This window comes from Eubalaena glacialis, chromosome 19, assembly GCF_028564815.1.
Source record: "Eubalaena glacialis isolate mEubGla1 chromosome 19, mEubGla1.1.hap2.+ XY, whole genome shotgun sequence".
Lineage (NCBI taxonomy): Eukaryota > Metazoa > Chordata > Mammalia > Artiodactyla > Balaenidae > Eubalaena > Eubalaena glacialis.
This window is the reverse complement of record NC_083734.1, coordinates 47,261,988-47,289,062: the sequence shown is the minus strand read 5'-3', so window position 1 is coordinate 47,289,062 and position 27,075 is coordinate 47,261,988. Positions and strand designations below refer to the sequence as shown.

General features: G+C 51.8%; 1 protein-coding gene across 8 annotated transcripts in view; it reads right to left on the bottom strand.

Moving 5' to 3' along the window:
- The window catches only part of MAPT (microtubule associated protein tau), a 108,024-nt gene that overhangs the window by 2,330 nt on the left and 78,619 nt on the right, over window positions 1–27,075 (bottom strand). For 3 of the 8 annotated variants that reach the window (XM_061174608.1, XM_061174609.1, XM_061174611.1), the window contains 6 exons: window positions 26,333–26,388; window positions 22,382–22,514; window positions 19,090–19,355; window positions 9,034–9,126; window positions 5,001–5,082; window positions 2,991–3,103 (listed from right to left, as the gene is read on the bottom strand). In XM_061174608.1, coding sequence (XP_061030591.1) covers window positions 2,991–3,103; window positions 5,001–5,082; window positions 9,034–9,126; window positions 19,090–19,355; window positions 22,382–22,514; window positions 26,333–26,388 — 743 coding nt within the window. Of the gene's footprint in view, window positions 1–2,990; window positions 3,104–5,000; window positions 5,083–9,033; window positions 9,127–19,089; window positions 19,356–22,381; window positions 22,515–23,566; window positions 23,762–26,332; window positions 26,389–27,075 lie in introns of all 8 variants that reach the window. The other 5 variants (XM_061174610.1, XM_061174612.1, XM_061174613.1 and 2 more) reach the window with 2 other exon arrangements.

Below are 27,075 nucleotides of genomic sequence, written 5' to 3'. Positions count from 1 at the left end.
AGTGGAATCTAGAATATGGCACACATGAACCTATCTACAAAACAGAAACAGACTCACAGACATAGAAAACAGACTTGTGGTTGCCAAGGGGGAGGGGGGTCGGGGAGGGAAGTACAGGGAGTTTGGGATTAGCAGATGTAAACTATTATATATAGGCTGGATCAACAACAAGGTCCTACTGTATAGCACAGGGAACTATACTCAGTATTCTGTGATAAACCATAATGGAAAAGAATATAAAAAAAGAATGTCTATATGTGTATAACCGAGTCACTCTGCTATACAGCAGAGATTGGCACAATGCTGTAAATCAACTATACTTCAATTTAAAAAATTAAATTAAAGAAAAGCATACAAATGAACTTATTTCAAAAACAGAGACTCACAGACATAGATAACAAACTTATGGTTACCAAAGGGGAAAGGGGAGGGGAGGATAAAGTAGGAGGTTGGGAATAACATGTACAAACTACTATATATAAAATAGATAACCATCAAGGACCTATTGTATAGCACAGGGAACTATACTCAATATTTTGCAATAACCTATAAGAGAAAAGAATCTGAGAAACAATATATATATATGTATGTATGTATAACTGAATCATTGTATGGTATACCTGAAACTAACACGACATTGTAAATCAACTATACTTCAATTTAAAAATAAACAAAAAATAAAGTAGAGCATCCTTGACCCAGAGGTCTCAGCTCCAAAGGATACCTGGGAAGCTCAGAAGCAGAAAGCATTAGCTGGAGATGCCAGTAGTACATAATAATTCTCTCCTGATGAGTCCTGAAGTGGTGAACACAGTAATTCTCAGCCTTTTTTGGGTCCTAAGACCTCCTTGAGCATCTGGTGAGACCAGGAAAATGTGTACACACGCGTGTCTGCTCTCATACACACATGACAACTTCTTCCTACAATTTCAGGGGTCCCTGGACCCCAGGTAAAGAGGGCCTATTGCAGGGGCATTTGAGTGTAGAGAAAAACCAGGCTCCCATTTAAGCCATATGCTTGTTTTGTTCACGTTGGGTTACTACTTTGAAAAAAGGACTCTTCCTTATTACTACAACTGAAAGGCCATTTTGACATAAGCTTTGATAAGAACACTTATGTTCTTAAGAAAAATGGGACAGCATCCTGGGAATGTCCCCAAATCCCCCAAATTAAAAGGAACTCAGGTGGCGGGGGTCCTATGCTCCACTGCTTGTCAGCAGTTTTGCTCATCACAGAGGGAAATAGGGGACTGAACACAAGAGGACCCTCTGGGACCAGGTCAGTGTCTCCTGGGCAGTGGGCAGGGCAGGGCCCACCCTTTCCGAGGCATCAGAGATGAGTTAAAACAGGAGAAGTTTTGACTCGGATTTGGCTCTAACTCATGTTCTTTGATGACTACAAAGCTCCAGGCATCCTCCTGAACATTGCCTCCACCCTGGGACGGGAATGTTTCCATCCGCTTTGCTGAAGGGGAACCTGACGCTGAGATGGCTTGCAGATCTTGCCTGGGTCACGCCTCCAAGCAGAGTCAAGCCCAGAGCTTTCCCCAGGACACAGAAGCTTCCAGAGTCGGGGGTAGAGGCCTTCCTTCAACTGGGAATCACCAACGCCCAGGCCTACCCAGACTCATTCCATATACAATATATTCAGTCAGACTCTCTGGGGGTGGGACGTGGTCTCTTTAAAGCTCCCCGGGGCAGGGAGGCCCTGCATTAAACAGGCTGGGGGCAGCGATGGAAACAAGCTGGCCTTTTGCAGAAAACCTTCTCATTTCCCTGGGTCTCACTTTTAATGGAGACCCAGGCGACACTGAGAAGTATTCCTGCACCTGGAGAAGCCCAGTATGTGGAAGCCTGATGGTCAGGGAGCCCTGTGGGGAGCCAGGACCCCGTCCTCCCCCCGCCTTTGGGCGCCTCCATCACGGGTCAGGTCGGCCCCGAGGTCTCAGTTTGCAACCTGTGATTTAAGAACACGCCAGCAAAGGCTTCTCCAAAACTATGCTGTCGGGCTTTCACCGCAAAGGTGGGGTGTGTCTGTTCAGAACCAGAGGAGGAGGTGGTGGTGAGCGGGATGGGGGGAGGGGTGGTGACTGCCGTGGGGACCCTGGCGGCCTCCAAGCGAGGCCCGGCTGCCACTTCTGACCAGCGGGGCCCCCTTGGGCTGCACCGCTGCTCACTGCTGTGTTGGGTCTCAGTTGCCACACCCGTTCTAGGACATCCCTTCTCCCTTCACCACTCCTCAGTCAGCTGCTGGGAGGCACTGAAGACTGGAAAGTGAGCCACTTGCAGAACTTCAGGGCAGGCGTGGGCAGGAAACCCCAGAGGGCACTTCGCTGTATTTATGCAGAAGAGAAAAAGTGCAGCCACAAGACGGCATTCTGCAATGGGCCCAGAGGGAGACACTGGTGTCCCCCGGCCCCCACTGCACACAGACACCCAGAGCCAGACCCAGGGCCTCTAGAAACTGCAGGGAACGCTGAGGTCCTTGGTCTAGCAGCCTCCCCGTGGACACTTACAGAGGCTTTGCTGAAATCTGGATTCCAGCATCACTGTTTTGCTCTAACTGCCTAGTGACCCATTTAGAAAGTTAGGTTACATTCCCGTGACTGGCTCTTGGTGACTGGGGCTGGCTTTGGTGATGACTACTTCCTTTTGGGGATGCTTGCCCACCACAGGGCCTAGGGCAGTGGCTCTCATCTTTAACTGCACTAAAGAGTCACCTGGGGGCTTTAAAAGCTCCACTCCAGGTGCCCAGATGGCACCTGAGACCAATTAGTCAGGATCTCCAGGGTGGGGCCTGGCATCAAGTGTGTTAAAGCTCCCAGGGGACATCAAAGGGCAGCCCAGGTGGAGCCCCACAGGCCTGGTGGTAGCTGAGAATCCACGTCAAGCCAGGCAATACAGGACCCTCAGCTCTCCTGCCGTGGGAGACTGGACCAGCCTTGTCCGCCTGACTCTGTTACAGCCTCCTCCCCGCCCTGCCCCTTTACCTTTTTATGCCCTCCGCCAGGGACGTGGGTGATATTATCCAGGGACCCGATCTTGGACTGGACCCTCTCCTTGAAGTCCAGCTTCTCAGACTTTACTTCCACCTGGCCACCTCCTGGAACACAATGCACACAAGGGCACCAAGCCTTGAGTGAGGGCTAAGGAAGTGAGTGATTCCATGCAGACGCCAACCTTGAGGGGGAGCTAAGACCAGCTTTTATTTAGAGCATGGTTTGGAGCAAGTAGGTCCTTCCAAAGGGCTTGAAAACAGTTTGCTTTCTCTCTCTAATCAGGGTGCACATCAAATATTTACTCAGCAAACTCTTCCTCCTTAGATGATGCAAAGGTAGATGACAGCTCAGTTCGCGAGAAATTATTCTAAATTAGTTGGCTTCCAAAGAGTCAAGTCTTTCTTTGCCAACATCCTATAAGCTACAGCCCTGTAAGACCTCAGAATTAAACTAAATGGCAAAATGCACCCTTAATAAGGAGGGGCCCTGACCCTTTCTCCCTCCTCAGACACTTGATGCCATGCCCAAGTGTGGGAGATATGGCCTGAGGAAGAGACGAACTACATTACTTTCTTTGGAAGGATAAAGCCACTTAAGAAAGCTGCCCCCTTGGGACTTCCCTGCTGGCACAGAGGTTAAGAATCTGCCTGCCAAGGCAGGGGACATGGGTTCGAGCCCCGGTCCGGGAAGATCCCACATGCCGCAGAGCATCTAAGCCCGTGCGCCACAACTACTGAGCCTGCTCACCTAGAGCCCGTGCTCCGTAACAAGAGAAGCCACCGCAGTGAGAAGCCCGCGCACCACAACGACGAGTAGCCCCTGCTCGCCGCAACTAGAGAAAGCCCGTGCGCAGCAACAAAGACCCAATGCAGCCAAAAATAAATAAATAAATAATTTTTAAAAAGATATCCATACTTTATTAAAAAAAAAAAGAAAGCTGCTCCCAGTGTGGTAGGATGGTGGCCTCAGGAGAGGCATAGTTTTCACTGGGAGAGACTGAACTCCCACAAAATGTCCAGGGGAAGCAGGAAGTAATGACACACCTTCTAGACTACGTTTCTGACGACCTTCTCTTCCTGCAGTCATGGTTCAAGTAAAGACCTCAGCCCTGAACAGGGCCTAAAGCAGAAGGCCCTGATCTGGCCTTCCAGGCGGAAGTTAGCTCTCCAAGATGGTAGCCACTAGCCACCTGTAGCTACTTAAATTTTATTTATTTTTAAATTTTAATTGAATTTTATCTTTTTGGCCACGCCGTGCGGCTTGTGGGATCTTAGTTCCCCGACCAGATATCCAACCCAGGCCCGGCAGTGAACGCGCCGAGGCCTAACCACTGGACTGCCAGGGAATTCCCCAAATTTAATTAAATAAAATTCGTTCAGTTCCTCAACTGCACCAGCCACATTTCAAATGCTCAATACTCGCATGTCATTAGTGGCTACCATACTGAACAGCACAGGTATAGAACATTCCCACTGTCTCAGAAAGATCTATAGATAGCACTGATTTCTATACGGCATGAGATGAAGAGGGAAAGGGTTAGCATGGGGAGTTCCAACAGTATCATTTTCTTTTGAAATGAAGTGACAGTGGGAGCATGGCAACAGCCCAGGGTCCCATGTTGTAGCTGGGGCAGTTGGTGAAATGCCCCTCATGCTGGCTGAGGACCGAACTGGGACATCCACATTAGCCAGGCTTTGGGGGCCAGATCAGGCCCTTTCCCAGCTCTAGATACCCCGTGTGCAGCCTGCTTGGAGAACTGCGCGTTAGGATTTAGACCAGCATCTGCCCTCCCTCCTCATCTTGTCTTGGCCAGCCTGGCCCTGCTCAGGAACAACACATGGAGCCACACCTCCCAGGCCGCAGCAAGTTCCACCCTTAACACTCTCCTCATGGCCCATCCCATCAGTGCTTCCCAACCACTTCCAGAGAAGGCACCACCCTATCCTGTCCCACCCCTCAGGCCTCCCCGCCCCGTCCTTGCCTTCTACAAGGGCTGGCTACCTGGCTTATGATGGATGTTGCCTAATGAGCCACACTTGGAGGTCACCTTGCTCAGATCCACTGGTTTGTAGACTATTTGCACCTGGAGGAGAGAGAGAATGAGAGAGACAGTAAAATAGGATTATTTTATTGGGGGCGTAACGCAATGAAAAGCAGCTGTGTAAGTCCAGGCCCTGCTCAGACAGTGTTTTCCTGTCTGCCACGAGGAAAACACCCTAGTCATGGCGGGGAAAATGTGTTGGAATTCTGCCACCCTTGCCCCAGGGGAGCTGGGTCTTCACAAAACAAATGGAGTGGCTTCAATTCCACAGGACAAGGACCTTCAGGGAAAAACAGGGCTACTTCCCCATTGTGCAGGGCCCACACCTTTGGTTTAGCAAACACTTACATGTGAAAAAGTTATTCTCTTTCCTGACATGAAATCGACAGATCACGTTCAGTGAAGACAGAAAGAAAGAAGGGATCAATATGATCTGTTTGTGCAGCATTTGAAAAATCTTGGAAAAGCAAGAGAGCCATATCTGCTGGGCCTCTGAGAGCAGAGGGCGGTGTGGGGTTGTTAGGAGCATTCCTCCCAGGAGAAGCTTCACAAACCCCAGCAGCCCACAACAGAGCAGTGATGGTCAACGAGAGGGCCCCAGAGCAGTTCCACAACCCAGTAAGAGTTAAGCACCAGCTGCACCCCCCCCCCCCCCCGCCACCCTGCCCCAGGGCACACAGTGTCCTGGACATTTTGGTTCTTTACAGAAAGGAGCAAAGCAACACCAGCAGGATGGGCAGGCGGCACAGCAGAAATCACAGGTTTAGTGTCTCAGGGAGGTTCAGCAGACACATAGGGGAGGCCTAAGGGTCCCAGGGCTCAGAGCCAGCCTGAGGGTCCAGCATGTGGCCAGGCCACACAGCCACCCCGCCGCCGGCTGATCTCAGCCCCCCGGAGGAGAAACCCACGGGGACCCAGCATCAGCGGAGGGGTCTCCTAGAGGAAGTCTCTACAAAGCCATGGCTGTGAGGGGTCCCTGATGGTCACTGGGTGACACGTCCCTCATGTGAGGTCACCTGAGGATGCAGGAGGCCAATCACCATGGAGCCAGTCGGCTCCTGCTCCCTGCTCTGGAGTCCTGGAGTTACCCAGGAGAGAGACGGCCTCGTGCCCGAGAATGGGGTTAATAAGCACACTAGAAAAAAGGAGTTTTTACTTAGGTCTAAATCATCTGGAACAATCCCAAATTACGTTAGTTAATCAAAATCATACTGGCGTCTGCCGATTACTGATGGAGTTGATTCAGGCTGACAGGTGGACGTGGCCTGTGTGCGTGGGTGCGTGGAGGGAGGTGTGGAGAGCCCGCACCTGTGGGCGTGGGTGAGTTAACGACGGATTCTGAGCAGGCACTCGGGGGTGGGGTGGGGCAGGGCTATGGGAACGCCCCCCTCCTTCCCTTTATGAGGGAGATGAAAATGAAGGCTGGTGTGTACAGGCTTCCTTCTCTTCCCTTCAGCCTGGATGCGGTAACCAGTGGGGGAGAAGGGAGGGTGGAGCTGTGAAGAAAGGAGAGCCTGGATTGGCAGGGAGGGAAAAGGAATGGGGAGGGGAAGGGGAGGGGAAAGGAATGGGGAGGGGGAGGGAAGGGGAGGGGAAAGGAATGGGGAAGGAGAAGGGAGGGGAGGGGGAAGGAGAAGGGAGGGGAGGGGAAAGGAATGGGGGAGGGGGAAGGAATGGGGGAAGGGAAAGGAATGGGGAGGGAGAAGGGAGGGGAGGGGAAAGGAATGGGGGGAAGGGAGAGGAGGGGAAAGGAAAGGGGGAGGGGGAAGGAATGGGGGAAGGGAGGGGAGGGGAAAGGAATGGGGGAAGGGGAAGGATGGGGGAAGGGGAAGGATGGGGGAAGGGGAAGGATGGGGGAAGGGAGAGGAGGGGAAAGGAATTGGGGAGGGGGAAGGAATTGGGGAAGGGAAAGGAATGGGGAGGGGGAGGGAAGGGGAGGGGAAAGGAATGGGGGGAAGGGAGGGGAGGGGAAAGGAATGGGGAGGGAGAAGGGAGGGGAGGGGAAAGGAATGGGAGAGGGGGAAGGATGGGGGAAGGGAGAGGAGGGGAAAGGAATGGGGGAGGGGGAGGGAGGAGGCCAGGCTCTGGAGTGAATCCCGGAGCTGGCCAGGAGGCAGGGAGAATCCCTAGGAGAAGGAACAGAGCCTGCCTGCTGGGGAGTCACCTCCCAGCTGAGGAGAAGAGGGGCAGGGAGCAAACAGAGGCAGAGCCCAGGCCAAGGGTCCACTGTCCCCAAAACGCCTGAGGCTGACATTGTGCTGGGGCTTGTCACCCCCCAGCCACCTTTCACCAGGAGAAGAGCTCTCTGTGGCGGCTCCCACTGCAGTGGCCACAGGCCAAGGACAGCGCTCGGGGCCAGCCCGGGACATCCTGTGGCACTCTGCCGGAGTCACAGGCTAGCCCACCAGCTGGCAGAGAGTGCAGGCGGGATGGGAGGTGCCCCCGAGGAAGTCCCTTGATGTCCTGGGCACCGCCAGCGGCAGAGGGAATGTACCCCCTGCCCCCAGCTTCCGCCTGAAGGAGTGGGGTGCTGACTGCAGCCACTGGACCCCACCCCTCGGCCCCAGCAGCACAAGCTCCCGCCAGCTGACCAGACACACCAGACGCGAGTTAAACCGGAAAGCACATGTCTTTCCTTCTCTGGCCAGAGCCTGCCACCTGCAGGGAAGCCAGAGAGCCGGAGTCAAAGCTAAAACAGCAACGTCACTCGGAGCCCACGATCACAGCCTGGGGTGGTCTCCACCCCTTCTCTTGGCGGAAGACGAGGTGGCAGTGGGACAGGAGAGCAGGGACCGGGGGCACAGCGGAGATACTCAGCAGACACTGGTGAGGAAGCGTGAGTGAAGCGCCATGCAGCAGCCCCGTCAGTGGCAGAGCCAGGACCCGGGCGCTCAGGGCAGGAGGCAGCAGCGCATTGCAAGAATAAACCCCCAGGTCTGGACGAGGATGATATGCGGGCCCAGGGTGGGCACTTTCTGGAAAGAGCCCCGCCCCCGGGGGCTCCCACTGTCACCCCGGCACTGCCAGCCAGAGGCCAGATGCCTGCTCTCAGAAACCATCCTCCTCCCCAGGGGTGGACCTCAAAGGGCCTCGAACCTCCTGCTCCCCAACGGGTTTAAACATTTGCCTACAGCTGACCAAGAAGGCTGGGGGAGCGAGGGAGGCTGCGGAGAAGGGGGGCCGAGCCTCAGGATGCCGAGTTTGCACCCATTTGTCTGTGAACTTGGAGGATAACAGCAGAGCCGGTCAAGTGGGCAGGCGAGAATGAGGATGCCAGCCCCAAATCTCAGGGACACATCCACTGGGGACGCAGGGAGTCTGCAGGGACATCTGGAGGAGGCCAAATTCAAAAGGGCTCAAAGCAGCACTTCCATCCACCCTCGGTTGCGGGCAGGTCCCCGGTGCATTTTTGTTGGGCTCTTTCGCATCTGGAGCTTCTGCCGGGGGTGGAGCTGTTTTCAAACATGAGTCGAGAGGCTTAAGAATCAGCTCATCCCTTGCAAATGCAGAAGTCAAAGGCGAGCAGGGCATGGCCTCTGCTTGCTCTGAGGTAGGATGGTAAAGACCTTTGTGTGGGCTCCTCAGAACAAGCGGGCCAGCTGTCCCCAGTGGAGCCCCTTAAAGTGAACCTGCCCAGGTGACGGAGGAGTCTTAGGTGCTGCCACCTTCAGCCCAAACTCTAACGGGCTGTGGGGCTCCCAGTGAGCGGGGGCGAAGGTGGGGCTTATGCTGTGAGGACCCAGCCACCAGGAACAGGTCAGAGAGAGGACCAGTCACCTTCCCCGTTCTGCCCATGCAGCCCTGGGGCGGGCGCCCCTCCTGGAACGGTAGGCACGGATGTGGGGAGCCTGAGCTACGTTTACGTGGGGACCTGGATAGACTCCGAGCCTGAGAATGGTTTATTCTATGCAATGTCTCACAAGTACAAACACTCATGCCACTTCTCAAACCCGGAACCGCAGCTCGGCGCAGGGATAGTGTGACAGTACTCACACTGCCGCCTCCTGGCACGTGTTTGATATTATCCTTTGAGCCACACTTGGACTGGACGTTGCTAAGATCCAGCTTCTTATTAATTATCTGCACCTTTGATAGCCAGAAAAAAGGATGAGTGACACACTACCCCCAGATGCATCTGCCCCGGACAAACATGTCTGGCTGCAGGCCAGGGAGAGGAGGGCAGGGCTCAATCACACCTCCCCGGGAAGCATTCCAGAACTGTGAGTGGTTGGAGGTGGGCCCCACCTTACAGCACTGGGTTTGCAAAACAGATCCATCAGGAGGCAGTTCTTCCCTTTACAAGAGGATTGCATTATGGAGGCCCCCTCAGAGAGCACCTCGGAGGCCTAAAAATCGGAGGCGAGTGTCCACCAGGTTGGGATGGAGCAAAATGTACTCAGTTACATTATTAAATGAATAAATAAAAGTCCCAGCTGTGGCCTCATTCATACACCTGCCAGACCCCTCTGAACCTTCACCGAGACCTTTAGGTGGCTGTTCTCAAGTCTGTTAGGTATTGGAATCACCTGCAGATATATTTTTAAAATCCCAGACCCCACTCCTGACCTTAGAATCTCAGTCTTTGCGCTTATGAAAAGCACCCCTGGTGCTTGGTTCAGATGCATGGCTAGGTTCAAGAATCACAGACTTCATGGGGAGGACACAGGTGGTTTTATGGAGAAGATAAACCTGGACTCCCTTCCACGGGAGGCCTTGGCCTCCTGGAAGGCAGGGTAAGTGCCTGCCCTTCACCATCGGCTCCTTCTCATCCACAAACCACCAGGCGCTCAGAGGGAACAGGGCGATGTTCCCAGGTGACCTTCCCTAAGTTTTCCTGAGCAGGTGTGGTCCAGATGGTAGAGATCCCACTGTATTTCTGCGAGGCTCCTCCTTCTCCAGGCACCAGGGAAAGGGTGTGGGGCTATCAACATTCCAGGGGGGAATGATTTTTACCCAATTTGTCTGTGTATTTCATAGACAGACAACCGTGGTGCAGAGAAGAGGAGCTGAAAAACTCTGCGTTTTGTCTGCTACAGCAGGGATCACATCCTCGCCAAGTGTCCTCCATCAGGAGTGCCGTATTTGGAACCAGTGGGCCTTAGTTTCTATTAATCACAGGTATAAATAACTGCCAACTGAAGTTTCCAATGAAGAACCAGCACTGCCCTCTGAAATTCTGGAAATGGCACCAAGACCTCAGTTGCTGCCAGGTGGGGGCCACTGCCCCTGAGGCCCAGGGGCGGCTTTTAGGGCAGCTGTGGCTGGGGGGTCAGAGCCGGGGCCTGGCTCATCTAGGGTGAAGGGCCCCGAATCTGACCCAAGAGCCAGAGCCGGCCATCAAGGGGTCCACAGGTCCTCAGCCAAAGGAGGAAATAAGGACATGATAGCAAAATTTGTCCGTCCTACTTTTTGGTTTTAAAAATGGCCTTTCCTCCAATAAAATTTAAAAAAATAAAAATGAAAATAAAATGGCCTTTCCTTTATTACATTATTAATTATTAAATTACATTGATAGGAGATACTATTTTTAGATGTCCTTAACCTGGCAAAATTAAAATATAGTCATCTTCTCTTGGACCCCCATCCCTGTTTTTTTCCTTAATTTCACTGCTCTGAATTGAAAAACCTGGGAAGCACACACCTAACCCATCGCTTTGTTTTCTTTTATGTTTCTTTAAAGTAAAAAGCTATGCCTTTTTCATCATAAAAAACTAACAGGACATTACGATTTTGAAAAACAGAGGTTCCAGAAAGAGGAGAAAACGCTTTCTTGCTAACCCAGCCCAGCCACTGTTGCATTTTCTTGAATTCTCTTCAATTCTCATATATAAAAATAAAACTACCATCTCAGACATATAAATGGTAGTAATTATTGTGTACATACTATTTTATATCTTCCTTTACCAAGTATTTGCCACGTTCTACAGTCATCAGAAGCATTAATTTAAAAAATGTCATATTCCATTTCATGTTATCTGTGCTATCAGATATTTATATTAATTCCATTTTAAAGAATACAGTCTCACCATGAACATCGTTCTGCAAGGAGTTTTTCCCATTCTGTGGATTGTTTTCATAGCACAGAGCGCCAGAAGTACAATTTCTGGGCCAAAGTTACAAACACTCTATAAAAACTCTCCACTCAACTCTCCAAATGGCTTTCTAAAAGGGTCGGATTAATTTCTCCTGTGAACACTGTTGAGAAAGTCAGTTTCACCATGTTGCTGCCAGCACTGTGCATTAAAAGAAATTGTTTTTCTTATTTCTTTGATTAAAATAAGTAGGTCTGTGTTGTTGGCTTATTATGCATTTCTTTGATTATTATTAAAATTGTTCCTTTGTCCTTGTTTTTTTGCTAGTAGTTGTATTTTTTTTTTCTAACATACAAACGTATGTTACGTATGTAACATTTCTTCCTTTGTAACTTCCCCGGTTTTTAAATGTAAAAACCATCCCTCATTTAGAGGCTGGATAAATACCTAATTCCACATCACCCTTCTCACCTGCCATCACCCGCCCCCCACCCCCCACCCCGGCCCAGCTCCCAACCTTCCCGATGAAGAGGCCATTTAAAGCCCAGAGAAGTTCAGTGACTTTCTCAAGTCAGTGGCAGAATCCACACAGGAATCTAGATCTGGGTGTTTCTGCGGCCACGGCTGCCTATGTAACAACAATATTTTGCCTGAGCTGTTCTCAAGCCTGTTGTCTCATAAACCAAATGAAAACAACACTCTCTCAAGGTGAATGGTGACGTCTCTCCTGCCATATAGGAGACAGCATGGCAACGCCTCAGCCCAGGCTTGAGCTGGGACGAAGAGGTAGAACAGGTTTTCTCACCCTGCTTTGTAGGCAATTGCTGTCACCCTCTGCACAATGTCCTTGAATCATTTCATCCCACCCTCAAATTTTAAGGAGTCCCACATGAACTCCTGCTTTGGGGATCATTTTTTATTGATAACTTTCCATTGGCTAAGTCCCAGAAGCAGACTTTCCAGCTTTCATAAGAGAATCGGAGCAGTTTAGAATTAGAAAACACACGCCAACACACAAAATAATAAAACAAGAAGATTGAAAAGACAATGGTAAGAGAACGGGAGGTCGTCAGGACTGACAATGATAAGACTGATCATTACATTTAGCTCTGAGCTTCCCGGAGGCCAAGGCAAAAAGCGAAAACATGTTGGGTTACATAACTCTCTTATCTGACAAAGAAAACTTACCCGTTTTTCAAGGAGGATTGCCTTATTTTCTGTATTAATCCTTAGAAGAACATCATCAAAAAACTCAAGAGCCATTAAGCAATAACAAGATGTGCAACATACACAGAAATGTTTTCTCTGTGCAGCTTTTTCTTGTTCCAATCCCACAAAAAAGGCAACGAGCTTTTGTGGGATTTGGCAGGAGACATAAGGATATTTACAAAGCAGACCTGAATTACTGTTAGTTGTCAAATTAAGTCAACACTCTTTTCAGAATGGTAGATTTACAGAAAGGAGAAAAAAGGGCAATGGTTCGTATTATGAAATTGGAATCCTGAAACTTAATTTCCCAACTAGAGTAAATGTATGATATTGAGCCTCAGCTCTGGGCGGACACTGAAAATAGCCAAAGGAAAAAAACAATGTTTTGGAAGCTCCAAATTTTGATCCCGGGGACTCCTAGTCAAGGGATAAATTCCTGTGGTCAGGGTTCGACCCTGGAGGAGATGCTGGGGTGGTGTGAGCCTGGGAGTGGGTCCACTTTGGTTTAATCCATTTCCTGGAGAACCCAAAATGGTTCCAAACCCTCATCAGACCTTGTTCTGGTTCTGTTTGGGCTCAGATTTCTTGAGGTGCTCCAGATTGCCCAGCCCTCGCCACTCCCACCCCAGCAGCTTCCAGGCTGGCCCAGTATCCTTGGGTCACCCCTGGTGAGGCCTGTCTCGAGCACTGCCTGGCACTGGGCCCGGCTTGGCCTCGCTAGGGTCAACAGGCCCAGTGCTGAGGACTGGGGGCTGGGATGCTCTGGTGGGAATTTAACCTGGGGTGGGCACTGGACGCCCACAGCAAGCCTTCTCTTCAAGTCCAAGGTGGTCAGCCTGAGAACTGACAGGAGATCAAGTAATAGGGGAGTCACCTCTAGAACTGTTTATACTGTTCCTTTAAACAGTGACTGCCCCAAGATTCTTTATAATGATAGGATTTACACAAGATTTTTTTCCACAAACACAGATGCTGTGTATAGGGAGAGATGCCCAGAGGGTTTCAGAGTTCCAAGGCTATCCCAGAGGAGGGTCCGAGCCTGGCTCTGCACAGCCTGACACTTCAGCTCAAGTTCAGCTGAGTGCCTGGCCCTGACCCAGGACAAGCAAACTATCCTAGGTACAGACTCAGTTTATTTACTCCACATAAATGTTCTACGCGTGTACTTTTAAAAATGAGACAAAGTTTCAACAAATACAACCAATTTTTGAAACACTCAGTTCTCCAGAATGGAGACAGACACAGCGTGCCGTCGCCATCTTGTGGCCATCTGGAATATTGCAGCCCAAGGCTTTCCAAGCCCGGCAGCTTTGGTAGGTTTCTGTCCTGCCTGGGGCCTTGGCATCCCAGCTACTGCCTTGGACATCCTCGGAGGACGTGACTTTACCTCCATCTGCTCAAAGCCAAGCAGACCACCCCCCGTGCTCTGGTCATGACTCTGCATGTCCCTTCTCACCTTGGCAGCCACAGGGATACCCCGTTCTCCTTACCTGGCAGCCTCAGCCCCATATGAGCTCCTCTCTCACGATGGAAGGTACCTGGGACCTCTGTGCTCTCCGCTGACCACACAGGGACGCTGCTGAGGTTGGTGCTGCCTTCACCTCGGCTGGGCCCAGACCTGCCCTCTTATTCACCTCCCCCTCCGTGACTCACTGACAGTCAAGCCAGAGGCTCTGCGGCGGGTGCTCTCCACTACCCTCTTTCTTCTCCATCCTATCCTGTCCTGTCGGGGCAAACACAGAGCTGGTTCACAGCAGACCCAGCAGGGACCTCCCTCTATCAGCTGTTAACTCTCCAAAGCTCTTGCGTAAACGAACAAAACTCCACCCTAACCCACGCCCTTCTGCTACCCCAGCTGGTGCCAGTTTTAGCTTTATTTTGCTTTTGCTCTGAGTATCTCCAGGTGCAGTTTCCCACCATTCTCTCTTCTGTGTCTCCAGCACTCTATGTGGCGGACTGCCCTTTCAAAGACCCAATGACGGTCCCAAACAAGGGTCTGTCCTATCTTCTCTGACTTGGTAACAACTGATATTGTGGGTGACACTCCACAACACAGGTGACTCTCAGTATGGTGACCCTTGATGGTGCAGGTAACCCCCTCAGTGTGGGTGACAACAGTACATGTGACCCTCAGTATGGGGGACCCTCGATGGTGCAGGCTGCTCCCTCCTGCATATGCTTCCCTGGCCAACCTCTCCTCTTGCCCCTTTTTATCTGCTCACGTGTCTCTCTCTCCTGCCTGGGCCTGGGGGCAGAAACTCTCACAGCACAGGGCCTGGCTCAGAGGTGCCCAAGGAATGTTGGATCAATGAATAAAGGAAAGAGAGAAGGAACCAGCTTTTGGTGCCATTGTATGTTCTGTTTTCTAATTTATTTCTGCTCTTATCTTTGTTTCTGTATTCTTATTCTTTTCTTGTATTCTTTTTTCCCTCCAATAAGAACATAATTTATATGCTGCAGTCATAATTTTTTAAAATAAGAAAAGCATTTAAAATTATGAATTCCTTCTAAGTACAATTTGGGGGCATCACCACATAATTTATGGCATTTGTTATCAAGGCACTTGGAAAAGGCATTTTCATTTCCAAACTGAATGAGCAGTGACAAAGGAAAAGTTTTTAATTCCCAGGCATTTGTGGTCATATTGGTGATATGCACACAATGAAGTTCTGGTGTATTACACTGAGGTTAGAGATTAGAAGCAATTTCTGCTTCTCTATATTTATAGGTATTTTTCTTTACGGACTAAATAGATTATTGACATAATATCTGAACTCTTAACAACAGATAAACACTTTGCCCTACAGTTTAATTCCTGATATTTGTTAATTTTCCCCTTTCAATTACATGGACTTTCTATGTCCTTTTATCTTTTTTAAAATATTTATTTATTTATTTTTGGCTGTGTTGGGTCTTCATTTCTGTGGGAGGGCTTTCTCTAGTTGCGGCGAGCGGGGGCCACTCTTCATCGCGGTGCGCGGGCCTCTCACTATCGCGGCCTCCCTTGTTGCGGAGCACAGGCTCCAGACGCGCAGGCTCAGTAGTTGTGGCTCAGGGGCCCAGTTGCTCCGCGGCATATGGGATCTTCCCAGACCAGGGCTCGAACCCGTGTCCCCTGCATTGGCAGGCAGATTCTCAACCACTGCGCCACGAGGGAAGCCCAATGTCCTTTTATCTTTTACTTTACTAATATCTACTGTGACACCTCCAGTCACAACTGTATTTCTACCCATTTTTTTCCTTTTTTTAATATTTATTTATTTATTTATTGATGTGGACCATTTTTAAAGTCTTTACTGAATTTGTTACAATATTGCTTCTGTTTTATGCTTTGGCCGTGAGGCATGTGGGATCTTAGCTCCCCATGGGGTCTCAGCCTGGACTGCACGCTGGGAACCCCTAGGGAGGCCCTCTCAAGATTCTCACGGGCCAGGGAGAGGCTCTGGCACTAGGATTTTTAAAAGAATCCTCCCCCTTCCCTGCCCCAGGTGATTCTCCTTTGCAGTTGCAGGAGAACTGCTACTCCTTTCTTCCCTCCCCACCTTGGGTGGATCCAGCTGGTTCTGTTAAAGTGGCCAAGTGATCATCTGCATTTTCCTTTAAAAGTAATTTCGTTTTGGACTCTTCAAGCAATACATGTTCACTGTAGCAAATCATGAAAACAGAGAAAAGTACGAAGCAGAAAACAGATGTTTTACATTTTTTTCCAACCAGTGATCTGCTGCGGTTTTCAGGCTCCGCAGGTTTACAAACATGACCGTCTCCTGCTTCTCCTTCTTCAACGTGTCATCTGTTCAGGGAGTTGAGTTATCCTTCAGACTCTTGGAGCATTCGTTGTCCCTTTTGTAGCTGAATAAACAGTGATTGAGCACTTACTGTATCGTATGTTGGGCTGAATGAGAGGCCACAGGGACCCAAAGATCTCACGGGGACCTTGAGGGACCTTCAGTCTAGTCATTTTATTTTATTATTTATTTATTTGTTTATTTGGTTGCACTGGGTCTTAGTTGCAGCAGGCAGGCTCCTTAGTTGCAGCTTGCGGGCTCCTTAGTTGTGGCTCGCCAGCTCCTTAGTTGCAGCACGTGGGCTCCTTAGTTGCGGCATGCATGTGAGATCTAGTTCCCTGACCAGGGATCGAACCCGGGCCCCCTGCATTGGGAGCGCAGAGTCTTATCCACTGTGCCACCAGGAAAGTCCAAGGCTAGTCATTTTATTTATTTATTTTTTTTTTATTTTTAAAATTTATTTATTTATTTATTCATTGATTTTTGGCTGTGTTGGGTCTTCGTTTCTGTGCGAGGGCTTTCTCCAGTTGCGGCGAGCGGGGGCCACTCTTCATCGCGGTGCGCGGGCCTCTTACTGTCGCGGCCTCTCCTGTTGCGGAGCACAGGCTCCAGACGCGCAGGCTCAGTAGTTGTGGCTCACGGGCTTAGTTGCTCTGCGGCATGTGGGATCTTCCCAGACCAGGGCTCGAACCCGTGTTCCCTGCATTGGCAGGCAGATTCTTAACCACTGCGCCACCAGGGAAGCCCCAGGCTAGTCATTTTAAAAGGCTTTCTGTGTGGATCCCAGGTGCCTTCTTTTTTCCTTTTCTTGTCGTTTTTCCTGGAGATGAATGTGTTGAACTTTGTTATGGGTCAGGTTTTCTTTGTTTCACACAATTTTCTAGGTTCTCCATGGAATTTAAGGGGAAGCTGTTACTTCCCCTTCTTCTACTTCCTCACATCTCCTCCCCAGTAAGCCCCAAGAAAAGTCACTTTTCTCCTTTAACCTTCAGTTGCCATGGACACACGTCTGCGCCCAGCGCAGTGCGGCCATAACCTGGGGGCACCCTCCCCATTTCCGCCCTGAGCATCAAGTCTCTGGCCCTCGGGGCGGGCAGCTCAGGTGCGAGGGGTGGGCTCCTCCCCGTCAGGTCTGTCACTGCTGCTCTTAGCGGAGTTACAAGAACGGGGCCGAATGGGCTGGGGGAGCCGGCAGGTGTTTGCGGGTGTGTGACAGAGCCCCGCAGGCTGGGAGACACTGATGGTCATGGTCTCCCTCTCGCCGTGATGAGCATGCTGGTCACAGCCCCACAATCTTCTCAGTGGTGCAGAATTGGCCATGTGGGGCTTTGTTTATCATTTTTCAAAACAGAGGCAAATGCTCTGTGCTATGAAAATAGGGCACACACGGGACATCCACAGTGTTGAGGGAGGGGTGCGAACGCCAGTGGGAAACATCCCATCACCTTGGAAACCCTCTCCCTGGGGGTCCCTCTGCCCCCGGAGCCTCACAGAGGGGTCAACTTCAAGCCAGCGCCCCAGCCAGCTGCGCCAGAGCCCCTTCTGGAAGGAGACAGGCATCTTTACGAAGCACGGCAAACACTGCAGGAAGGTAAACACGGCTCAGGCCCAGCACTGTGGCCCAAAGACCAGTGTGATGAGACCCCGAGAGGCACCCAGACCTCTCCCCACTGGGCAGGACCGTTCGGGTCCCAAGGATGGGAAAGGCCAGCAGGGGTCCCTGAGGCTCCACGGGAAGCAAAGTGCAGGGTTTCAGGCAATGGCACCAACATGGACCAAAGGTGCTCCGAGACACCCTCCCTCCGCGGTGACCCAGGCCCCAGACAAGAGTGATTAATAAAATCAAGAGTGCGGAGGCCCCAGCTGGGGGTCCCGACTGAAAGGGAAACACTGGCCCCTGCCCACCAGGCGGCTCGCTGCCCCAAAAACAGCCCAGCCTGGAAGGCCCAGCACAAGAGCTGGGTCTTGGTCCTCCAATCCCTTTCCTGCCTGCCTTCTTCCTTCTCTGTTCCCCACCCTGGTGCTGGGGTGGGAGGACTGCTATTGTCTGAATTGTGTCCCCCAAAATCCACATGCTGAAGTCCTAACTCCCAGCACCTCCGAATGGGACTGTATTTGGAACAGGGTCTCTAAAGAGCTCATTAAGTTAAAAAGAGCTCATTAGGGTGGACCCGAATCCAATATGACTGGTGTCCTTATAGGAGGGGGAGACTGGGACATAGCAACACCCAGAGAAGGACCATGTGAGGACATGAGGAGAAGGCGGCGCCTACAAGCCAAGGAGAGAGGCCCCAGAAGACACCAACCCTGCCGACACCTTGATCTTGGACTTCTGGCCTCCAGAACTATAAGGCATTACATTTCTGTTGTATAAGCCACCCAGGCCGTGGTATTTTGTATGTCAACCCTAGGAAACTCATACAACGGGGGATGGGGTCAAGAAGAGGAGGAAGAGGGTCCAGGCCGTCCCCATTTCTCCCCACCTCTGGCCCTTGGAAGCTGATTTTCTCCAACTTTGGGAGACCCAGAAATGTCATGAGCACCCATTTGTCCCTGGAAGAATCAGTTGTTCAAAACAGAATCACGAATTTCCCCAGAATTGCGACCTAAACAAATGTCCAACCAACACCAGAGACACACCCACCTATGGACTGGTTATCTCATTTTCGAAACACAAGGCAGCCAGGGAACCCCTGTGGCGCCCACTTTGAGAACCACCAGGTCATGGAGCTACAAGCCTGTCACCTCAGATCCGTCCAATCGGCAAGGGCTGAAGTGAGGAAGGGAAGAACCGGTACTTTCTCTCCCCTGAGCAGGGCACTCACGGCCTGGTGGTGACCCCAATAAAGAACCGAACAGTAACCTACTGTCTCTCCTTGAAGAGGCCGGGGAGGTGCTTGTGCTCTGGGGGCGAGGGGGGCACCCAGGCTGGTGGTGGCAGGAGAGCCACTCGCCCGCCTCCAGCCCAGCTGCGGGGGACCCACCCGCCTGCTCCTGCACAGCCAGCCTTCGCACGCCCTTACCTTCCCGCCTCCCGGCTGGTGCTTCAGGTTTTCCGTGGAACCGATCTTGGACTTGACGTTCTTCAGGTCTGGCATGGGCCCGGGGGCGGTCTGCAGGCGGCTCTTAGCTGCAGACGGCGACTTGGGTGGAGTGCGGACCACTGCCACCTTCTTGGGCTCCCGGGTGGGCGGGGTCGGCAGGGAAGGGGTGCGGGAGCGGCTGCCCGGAGTGCCTGGGGAGCCGGGGCTGCTGTAGCCACTGCGGTCCCCGGATTTCCCAGATTCACCTGGAAAGGAAGGAGGGCATGAGGCCAGTTAGCAAAGGGCTATCTGTCCTGGGCTCCATTCCCAGACTCAGGGCTGGATCAGGCACGTGGGAACAAGGTCAGAAGCTCAGTCAAACCAGCAGGAGGCTGCCCTTGGTCCCATTTCTAGAGAAACGTCTCCACTTCCCAGCCTTGCTGCTTTGCGACAGAGACATCCTGCTTCCCAGAGAAGCAAAAGAGTGGTTGCCAAGGACCACCCAGTACCCCCTAGAGGCGGACCAACTCTGCCCTGTGGCCCTGGGGTCAGGAGAGGCTCCAGCTAGCTGTGTGGTCTCAGACAAGTCATTTACCCACTCTGAGCTCAGAGGAAAAAATTGTAATGCCTGCAGTGAGTGATGCCGGGCAGGGATACGTGGCCTGTGCCCTGAATAAGGGCAATGCAGTGGTGGGCCAGGGGCCCATCTGGATCCACTGGACTCTTTAACCATGGGGTGAATTTTAAGCTGTTTGCCAAGTTCAAGGCCCCTTTCCCTCAGACCCCAGCCAAACTCCCAACTCCTCTGTGGTACCTGGGCTCCCCAGTGGTATACCTGCTTCGTGTCCATCTGTCCCTGGCTCTCCAAACAAGCCATGCTGTTTCCTGCCGCCCTGCCCTCCCGAGAACCCCCTCCCCACCAAAGCGATGCGCAGCAAATAGCAGTGCACTTTTCCAGGCACAATGCGGGCGCCAAGCCCTCCAGGAAGGCTGCTGGGAGCATCCCTCTCCCAGCAGAACAGCCCTGGGCTCCCTAACATGCGTCTCTTCCTGCACTTCTCATCCCCCATCACACTTTAATAGTTGGCTATTCTGTCTGCCTCTTGGATTCGTGTTTCACCAAGTGTGGCCCAGGCACCCCTGCATCAGAATCTCCAGAGCCACCACGGGGGAGTGGGACCTGTAAGATGCAGATCTCCAGGCCCCATCTAGACCTGCTAGGACAGAATCTCTAGGGGTGGGGCCTGCAAAATTGGTGCTTCCCACGCTCCCAGGGATTCTTGAGCAGACTCGAGTCTGAGAGCCACTGGGCTGGAGGCTGGGCTCCAGCTCTGAGGGTGGCTGATGCCCCCGCCCCAGGAACCATTTGTACCAAACAGGGACCTGCCGGGCCCCAGGCTGGAGAAGGGCAGCTCTTTGCTGGAAGCGGCGACTTCTCTTGTGGAGGGGAGAAGGAGCATGTGGCTTTTAGCTGAGTCTCCATGTGTGCTGGAACTCCCTCACGGTGCCAAGCTCTGCAGCAGCAGGGCAGACGAAGCCTCCAGGCTCGGTGCCCCCCACCCTCTGCCCCCAGGCACACAGGCTGGCTGGTGGACCTGGTGGTGGCTTCAAATTCTTTCTGTGCCACTGAATTGCAGAGTGACCTTAGGCAATTTACTCAACCTCCCCAGGTCCAGCACAGTGACCGTCACCCACAGGATGCCAGTGCGATCTCACATGTAACCTGGTTAGGGCCAGTGCAGACCTCCAGCCCCCGTATAAGCTCGAGGCACGTTCTCCCCTGGGCCCACCACAGCCCTCGGCTGAAGTGAGAGCACGCAGGATTAGAAAGGCCCCTCGGACAGACATATCCGCACAAACCACACGAAGAGAGGAGCAGGAATTCTGACTGTTCCAACTTCAGGCTCAACGTGGGAAACCTACGTTTCAGAAGCACGTCCTCCCGGCTCTAAAAACCTAAGCCAACCAAGAGCCACATGCGCAAAAGGCATGACCCCGCTGGGCGAAGCAGGCTCAGAATTACCTCTCTCAGATTTTGCCCCTCCAGGGGGTGGTTTTTTCTGCACTTGCTTGGTAGCTTAAAAAGAAAAATCCACAGAAAGCCTTGTTATCATCGAGCTTAAAAGAGGCCTTAACGAGTGTTTCTCTATGGGCGCCCAGTCATGCCCAGCCAGGCCATCCACAGAGGCGAGCAAGGCGGGGAACGGGGTCAGGGAGCAGGGGCCCCATCTGGCAGGAAACAAGGCCAACTTGGGGGAGATCTGTCCACCCAAGAGCAGGTAAGATCCAAAGAGAAACACATGTTCTTGTTTCCAGGTATGACTCCAGTTGCGTGAATCAACTGGCATAATGTCCAGTGAAAAAAAGCAGGGTCAAAATCATGTAAAAATTCCAGTCACAAGTCTGTAAATTACCCCATATCATATGTATTGTATACATGAGGAAAAACCCTGTGGGAGAAAACCAACGTTCGGGCCTCAATGAGCGGGCGTCCGTGCAGGCCCCACCCTACGGCAACCTCGAGAAACACCACGGCCAAGACGTGCAGCAGACAAGGGCTCTGAGCGGCCACCCCGGGGCCAAGGAGCAGCAGAGGCCCCGTGGCACCAGCCCAGGCCTCACGCACAGCCCACATAAGATCCACAGGGCCCCTGAGCACCGTCCCGGAGCCAGCGCAGGCCAGACGCCCCCCACATCATGCACAATCTAAACCCAGTTGCCTGGGACAGTCCCCAGGGCGGTGAGACAGGGGCACTCAGCCTGCTTGTCCCCAATGGAAGCAAAATGGCTCAAGTGAAGCCTTGCCTGGTACTCAGAACCGAGTGGGTTTTACTCACAGGAGCCCAGGGGAACGGGCCCAGCGTGTGACTGCTTAGCTAAGATTCTTAGGTTCTGTCAGAGGGTCCCTAACATCCCAGCAAGTTAGCAGGGGCCGTGCCCTGTGTGAGGTCACCTATAGTGACCTAACCCTCATTTGGGGACTGAAAAACACCTCCCAGGGGCCCTGGATGTGGGGTCCAAGGATCTCAGAGAAGCCACTTTTCCATCAGTTATTAGTCTTACGGCTGCATTTTCCTCATGCTTAAAAGGCTGGTTAGACTTAGTCGAGCCTCGATTTCTTCATGGTAAAAAGTGGGGATTCAATATCTAGCTCAGAAAATTAAAAGAATTAGAAAATGAACATTCGGTGCTTAGTAAGTTGCAGGCGTCGATCAGCTACCAGAGCTCAACTGTCAGGGCCTCCACAGCGAGCTCTCCCCCCGACTTGGATTCCAGAGAACATCCCTCTTACCAGTGCCCGGCGGGGTCTTTGGGGTGGAAGTGGTTTTTGCTGGAATCCGGGTGGCGTTGGCCGGGCCCTTCTGGCCTGGAGGGGCCGCTCCCCGGGGTGTGGCGATCTTCGTTCCAGGTTTACCATCCGCCCCCTGTAAACCGAAGCATGGTAGAGTGGTTTTTACGACCGGGAAAGGTTCCTGCCACCCGGTGTCAATGCCAGCCCCATTCAACCACCGTGGCTCCAAATGAGGCTAAGGTCAGGGTGACACTTTGCCAGCCAGATACAACAAATGTCCTCTACAATGACGAGGGTTTGCTGGGCACACAAATCCACAGCCCCTCCCAAATGCCTACCTTTTCCTCCTGGAGGGACATTTTACATGAGTTATCTGCAAGAGCTGAGCTAATGTATTTAATAAAAAGTCAACAGAGCTTATAGAAATGATCGAGTTCATCATCCAACCAGTGTCGGTGGGCAGGACATCTGTAGACTCTTCCTATGTGGACACCATTCTCTGATTCCCTTAGGGATTTATCTGACTGGTGGTGGTTAGTTTCAGAGGGACACGGAGACAGTTTGTTGAAACTGACCGAGAGTGCTAACAGAGCTCGGCCCTATCCTCCTGTTCTCTCCCAAACAAGCCTCAGGCTTCAGTACCACCTCAGGTGTGCTAAGAGCCCTTGGCGGGTGAACACCAGCATCAATTAGCAAACTGGCCAAAGGTGGAGCACAGATGCACAAGCACAGTCAGCTGACTGGGGACCCAGTTGATGACCTTGACATATAACACAAACTCAAAGAAGAAACTGACATGAACTGAGGACCACGAGATAGTTCAGGAAGGAGTAAACTGGTGGGACAGGCATGGCTGCAGAGTGATGCTGTCCGACCCAAATGAGGGCAAAATGGAAGCACCTCCAGTTACCAAAGTCAGAAATGGACAAAGGAACCCAAACAGAGTGGTGATTTCCAAACTAGGGCCCCCTCCGGTGCCTTAGGGGCTGCTGCCACGAGGGCCGAAGGGGCGCCAAGAAGGATGGCACTGTGCCTCCTTTTCCTTGTTTCAACCAGAATTTTAACTGTTCTACGTGGAGCCTCTAGGTAAGAGCTTATCCAAAGAAAGGTCTTTGCAGCTAGAAAAGCATACGCTTGAAAACCACAGGAGAGCAGCCTGATTCTTTCCAAAGGTGGTTTCCTTACCTTGACTTTCATCTCCTTTGCTCCAGAACTGCCAGTTCGGGGTGTGACAGAAGAGACGTGTTTAGGAGAAGATGGCTCTGGGCACACGGCGGGGCTGGAGGGTTTGATCAAAGGGTCTGAGCTACCAGGAGTGGGGCGTTTGGAGCTAAGGCAAGGCCTATTGTTCAGGGTTTTAGCAGAGGAAGGTGTGGATGTCTTAAACATAAACATGAATAAAATCAAAATAAAAGTCAGCACATGGGAGAAATGAACAAACTGAAAAAAGGACAGTAATTACAAATAAATAAGACGGTAATGGTTTAAAGCCGTGATCTCCAAGCTGTTTGGATCACGCACCCTTATCAGTCCTTCTTATCAGGAAGAACAGGAAGTGACCATGCATCTCATGTACTTGTAGTTATGCATCAGCTAATACATATACTACGATGCTAACATATGATGAACATTATGAAACTTTCATATGGCAGAACTTGGAAAATGGATAGACTTTCTGGTATGTTCTTTCTCCAGCCCATTGGATCTACTTCAACTCTGCACTTTGGAGACCACTGGTTTAAAGGTGTCTCGCACCCAAAGAGTTGATGGAGGTCGCCAAAAGTATGTGATTCTTAGGATGTTTCTCAAGAAAACAGCTCCAATGTGTCATGGGTCAGAAGTGCCCCAGATTCTGCTCAATTCCAGGTGGGGAGCTCATGCTGACCCCCTAACTCCTGGCCCTCTTCCACCACACTGATAGAATCGTCCTTGCTAAAATCAGAACTGTGCCTGCCCCAGGCCTTGAAGATTCTGCCTGACACCACTTAGATCACGCGTGCACACACACACACTTTCTGAATAAAGTCTCAAAACTAAACACTGTCTGGTGAATCTTATCTGGCCACTGTTTACTCTTGAACATGATCCACCTAAGGAAATAGGCTGGGTGGGGCAGGCGGCCAATGGGACAGGAGTCTGTGAGCTGGCTGACCTCACGGAAATGAGAGCATGTGAAGGATGGTGGCCGACACCTGCGGTTTGTCTGGATGGCCTCTGGGGGCCTTGGATGGGGATGTGTGGCCCTGGTAAAGAAGGGTGGCCTGGGAGGGGGAAGGGCCATGCCTTCAGGAATACAATCAAGAGGCCAAGTCCAGAGGTGTTCCAAGGAGGAAGTCAGAGCTACAGAGCAGGGTCCTGACCAGAGACCTTGTTACTGGGGTTCATCACTAAGGTGGCTGAGACCCTCTCTGCTGCCAGCCTTGGGGAGGAGGAGGGAGAGAGGGATGGAGGGGGGTGAGGGGAGGGATGCGGGCTGAAGCCCTGGGGCTGCTGACAAGAAAAGCTGAGGGTGGGTACTGGCAACCCCTCCTTCCCCAGCTGTGCGAGGTCCCCCTCCTCTGGCACTGCTCCCTACCTGGCCAAGTGGCCAAGGTTCGTGAGAGATCTGACGCCTTGCTGTGAGGCTGTGAGCAGCTCCAGGGCAGGGACAGCTTCCTGATGGATGAAGGAACAGAATGCATGCCGGCATGAGGACGGGATTCCCCTGAATGGGCATCATGATTGGCAAGCAGCTATTGCCTTCCCTCCAGTTCCCGCAGGACCCTCGGCTGCCTCACTGATGGGCAGAGTCCTGGTGGCGAACCCCACTTCCTCTAGGGCAGGTACTTCGGGCAGCGACCCTCAACACACATGACCAAACTCTTAGGGCTTCACTCTGCATCTGGGGACTCCATCAGGCCTCCAGGACCGATTAAGACCCAGGCGTTTCAGGCAGCATGGATATGGGACGTTTGAGACGCCTTTAAGAAAAACAGGTCTTCACCTAGGGCCCCAGTGAGATTTTCCTGGCAAAATACTACCATGCAGTTACAGGAGCTTTTTCCAAGATGCACAGTCATGGAGGAGAGTAAACTACAGCTGAAAGGGAGCATGAGAAGGACCACATTGTTCCGGGTGTGGTTTTGGTGGTGAGCAGGTTGCTTCATTTTCTGGTCCTCGGGGGGTTTCTGAAGACCGGCTGGCAGGATTTCAGGACGGCGTCCATGGCATCATGGCCCACGTGTCCACTCAGCATGTAGGGTGTGTGTCAGGCTTCCCTCCTCCAGCCTGTGTCAGCCCCACTCCGAGCTCGGCAGCAACCAAGCCGATCTGCTCAGAGCTCCCAAAACAGTCTCCTTATGCCCCCGGGCCTTTGCTTGTGCTGGTCCTACTCCTTAGAAAGCCTCTTCTCACTCCTACGTCACCAGCCCCCTTCATATTTCCTTCTCGGCCTGCCTCACAGGTCCTCTCTTCTAGGGCTTTTCCAGGACCCTCCGCCTCAGGCTGGAGATCCCTTTCTTGCTCAGTACTCCCTCAGCCCCCTAAGTAAATGGTATTTTCTAGATATATCTTAAATATATCTGTGTGCGTGTATGTCTATAGATACATATTTGCTGTGCCTAGACCTGTAGTGGGAAGTGTAAAATGTGCAAAATCCAAACTTCATTGCAGAAAATTCAAACACACCTTCATTTACTGTGAACGTCTTAATTCAAACTATGCTGATGCAACTACAATTAGGAGCATTAATTAATTCATAACTTGCTGACTGCTCTTCCCTGGCCCAAGCGTCCATGGATAAATGCTAGAATTTTAAAAGTTTGCATAAAAACACAAAGCACTTTGAATGACAGTTGTACTTCAGGGACAAACGCTCTCCACATGTTATATATAAAGATTAATTCAGATACAAAGCATGGCTTCTTGATCAACTTGATGGCAGCAGAGAGGTTTCATGGTTTGTCAGCTTACCTTGGTTTTTTTGTCATCGGGTCCAGCCCCATCTTTGCCTTTACTGACCATGCGAGCTGATAAAATATAAAATGAGAATGTATGTTACACCCATTAGCACAGCTCACAGAGAGCCCGACGGAGTGGAGCTGATTTCTCGGGATCCATACAACATGTCTTGTTCAGTTGGGCCAGTGGAAATCCAGTTGATTTTCTTTCCCCTTGAATCTGTTAGGTTCTCGTTGTTAGTATCAACACAGCACACTGGAGTCATTGCTTGGAGCACCCTGACAGGAGGGGGCAGCAGGCTGGCTGAGGGCAGGGACATGCAGAGGGGAAACTGTTCCGGGCATATGTTGGCACAGGGGCAATCAGGGAAGGTAGACAGTGCAGGACTACCGCTCACAGGCTCCCTCCCCGTCTCTGTCGGGGTCAGCCTCCCCAAGCTGGGGCCAACCCCACTCCAAATGCCCCAAGGAGGGGCATTTGGAAAACCCAGGGCCACGGATGGGGCAGCTCAGCCAGGCTCCGGTCCCTGCAGGACCCTCTGCTCATTCAAGGGCCAAGGGGCGTAGGCTGTTTTCCCAGAGCCTGCCCCTCACTAATGGGGGCTTCGGTGACCAGCCCCAGCTGGCTGACAAGCCCATCCCACCCTTGGCCCAACCCTGGAGGGTCTTCTCACCACTTACAGGCTCTCCCAAGAGGACTAATGCTTGCCATTTCTCCAAGTTAGCAACAATCTAGCTACCGTCAAACACCCTATA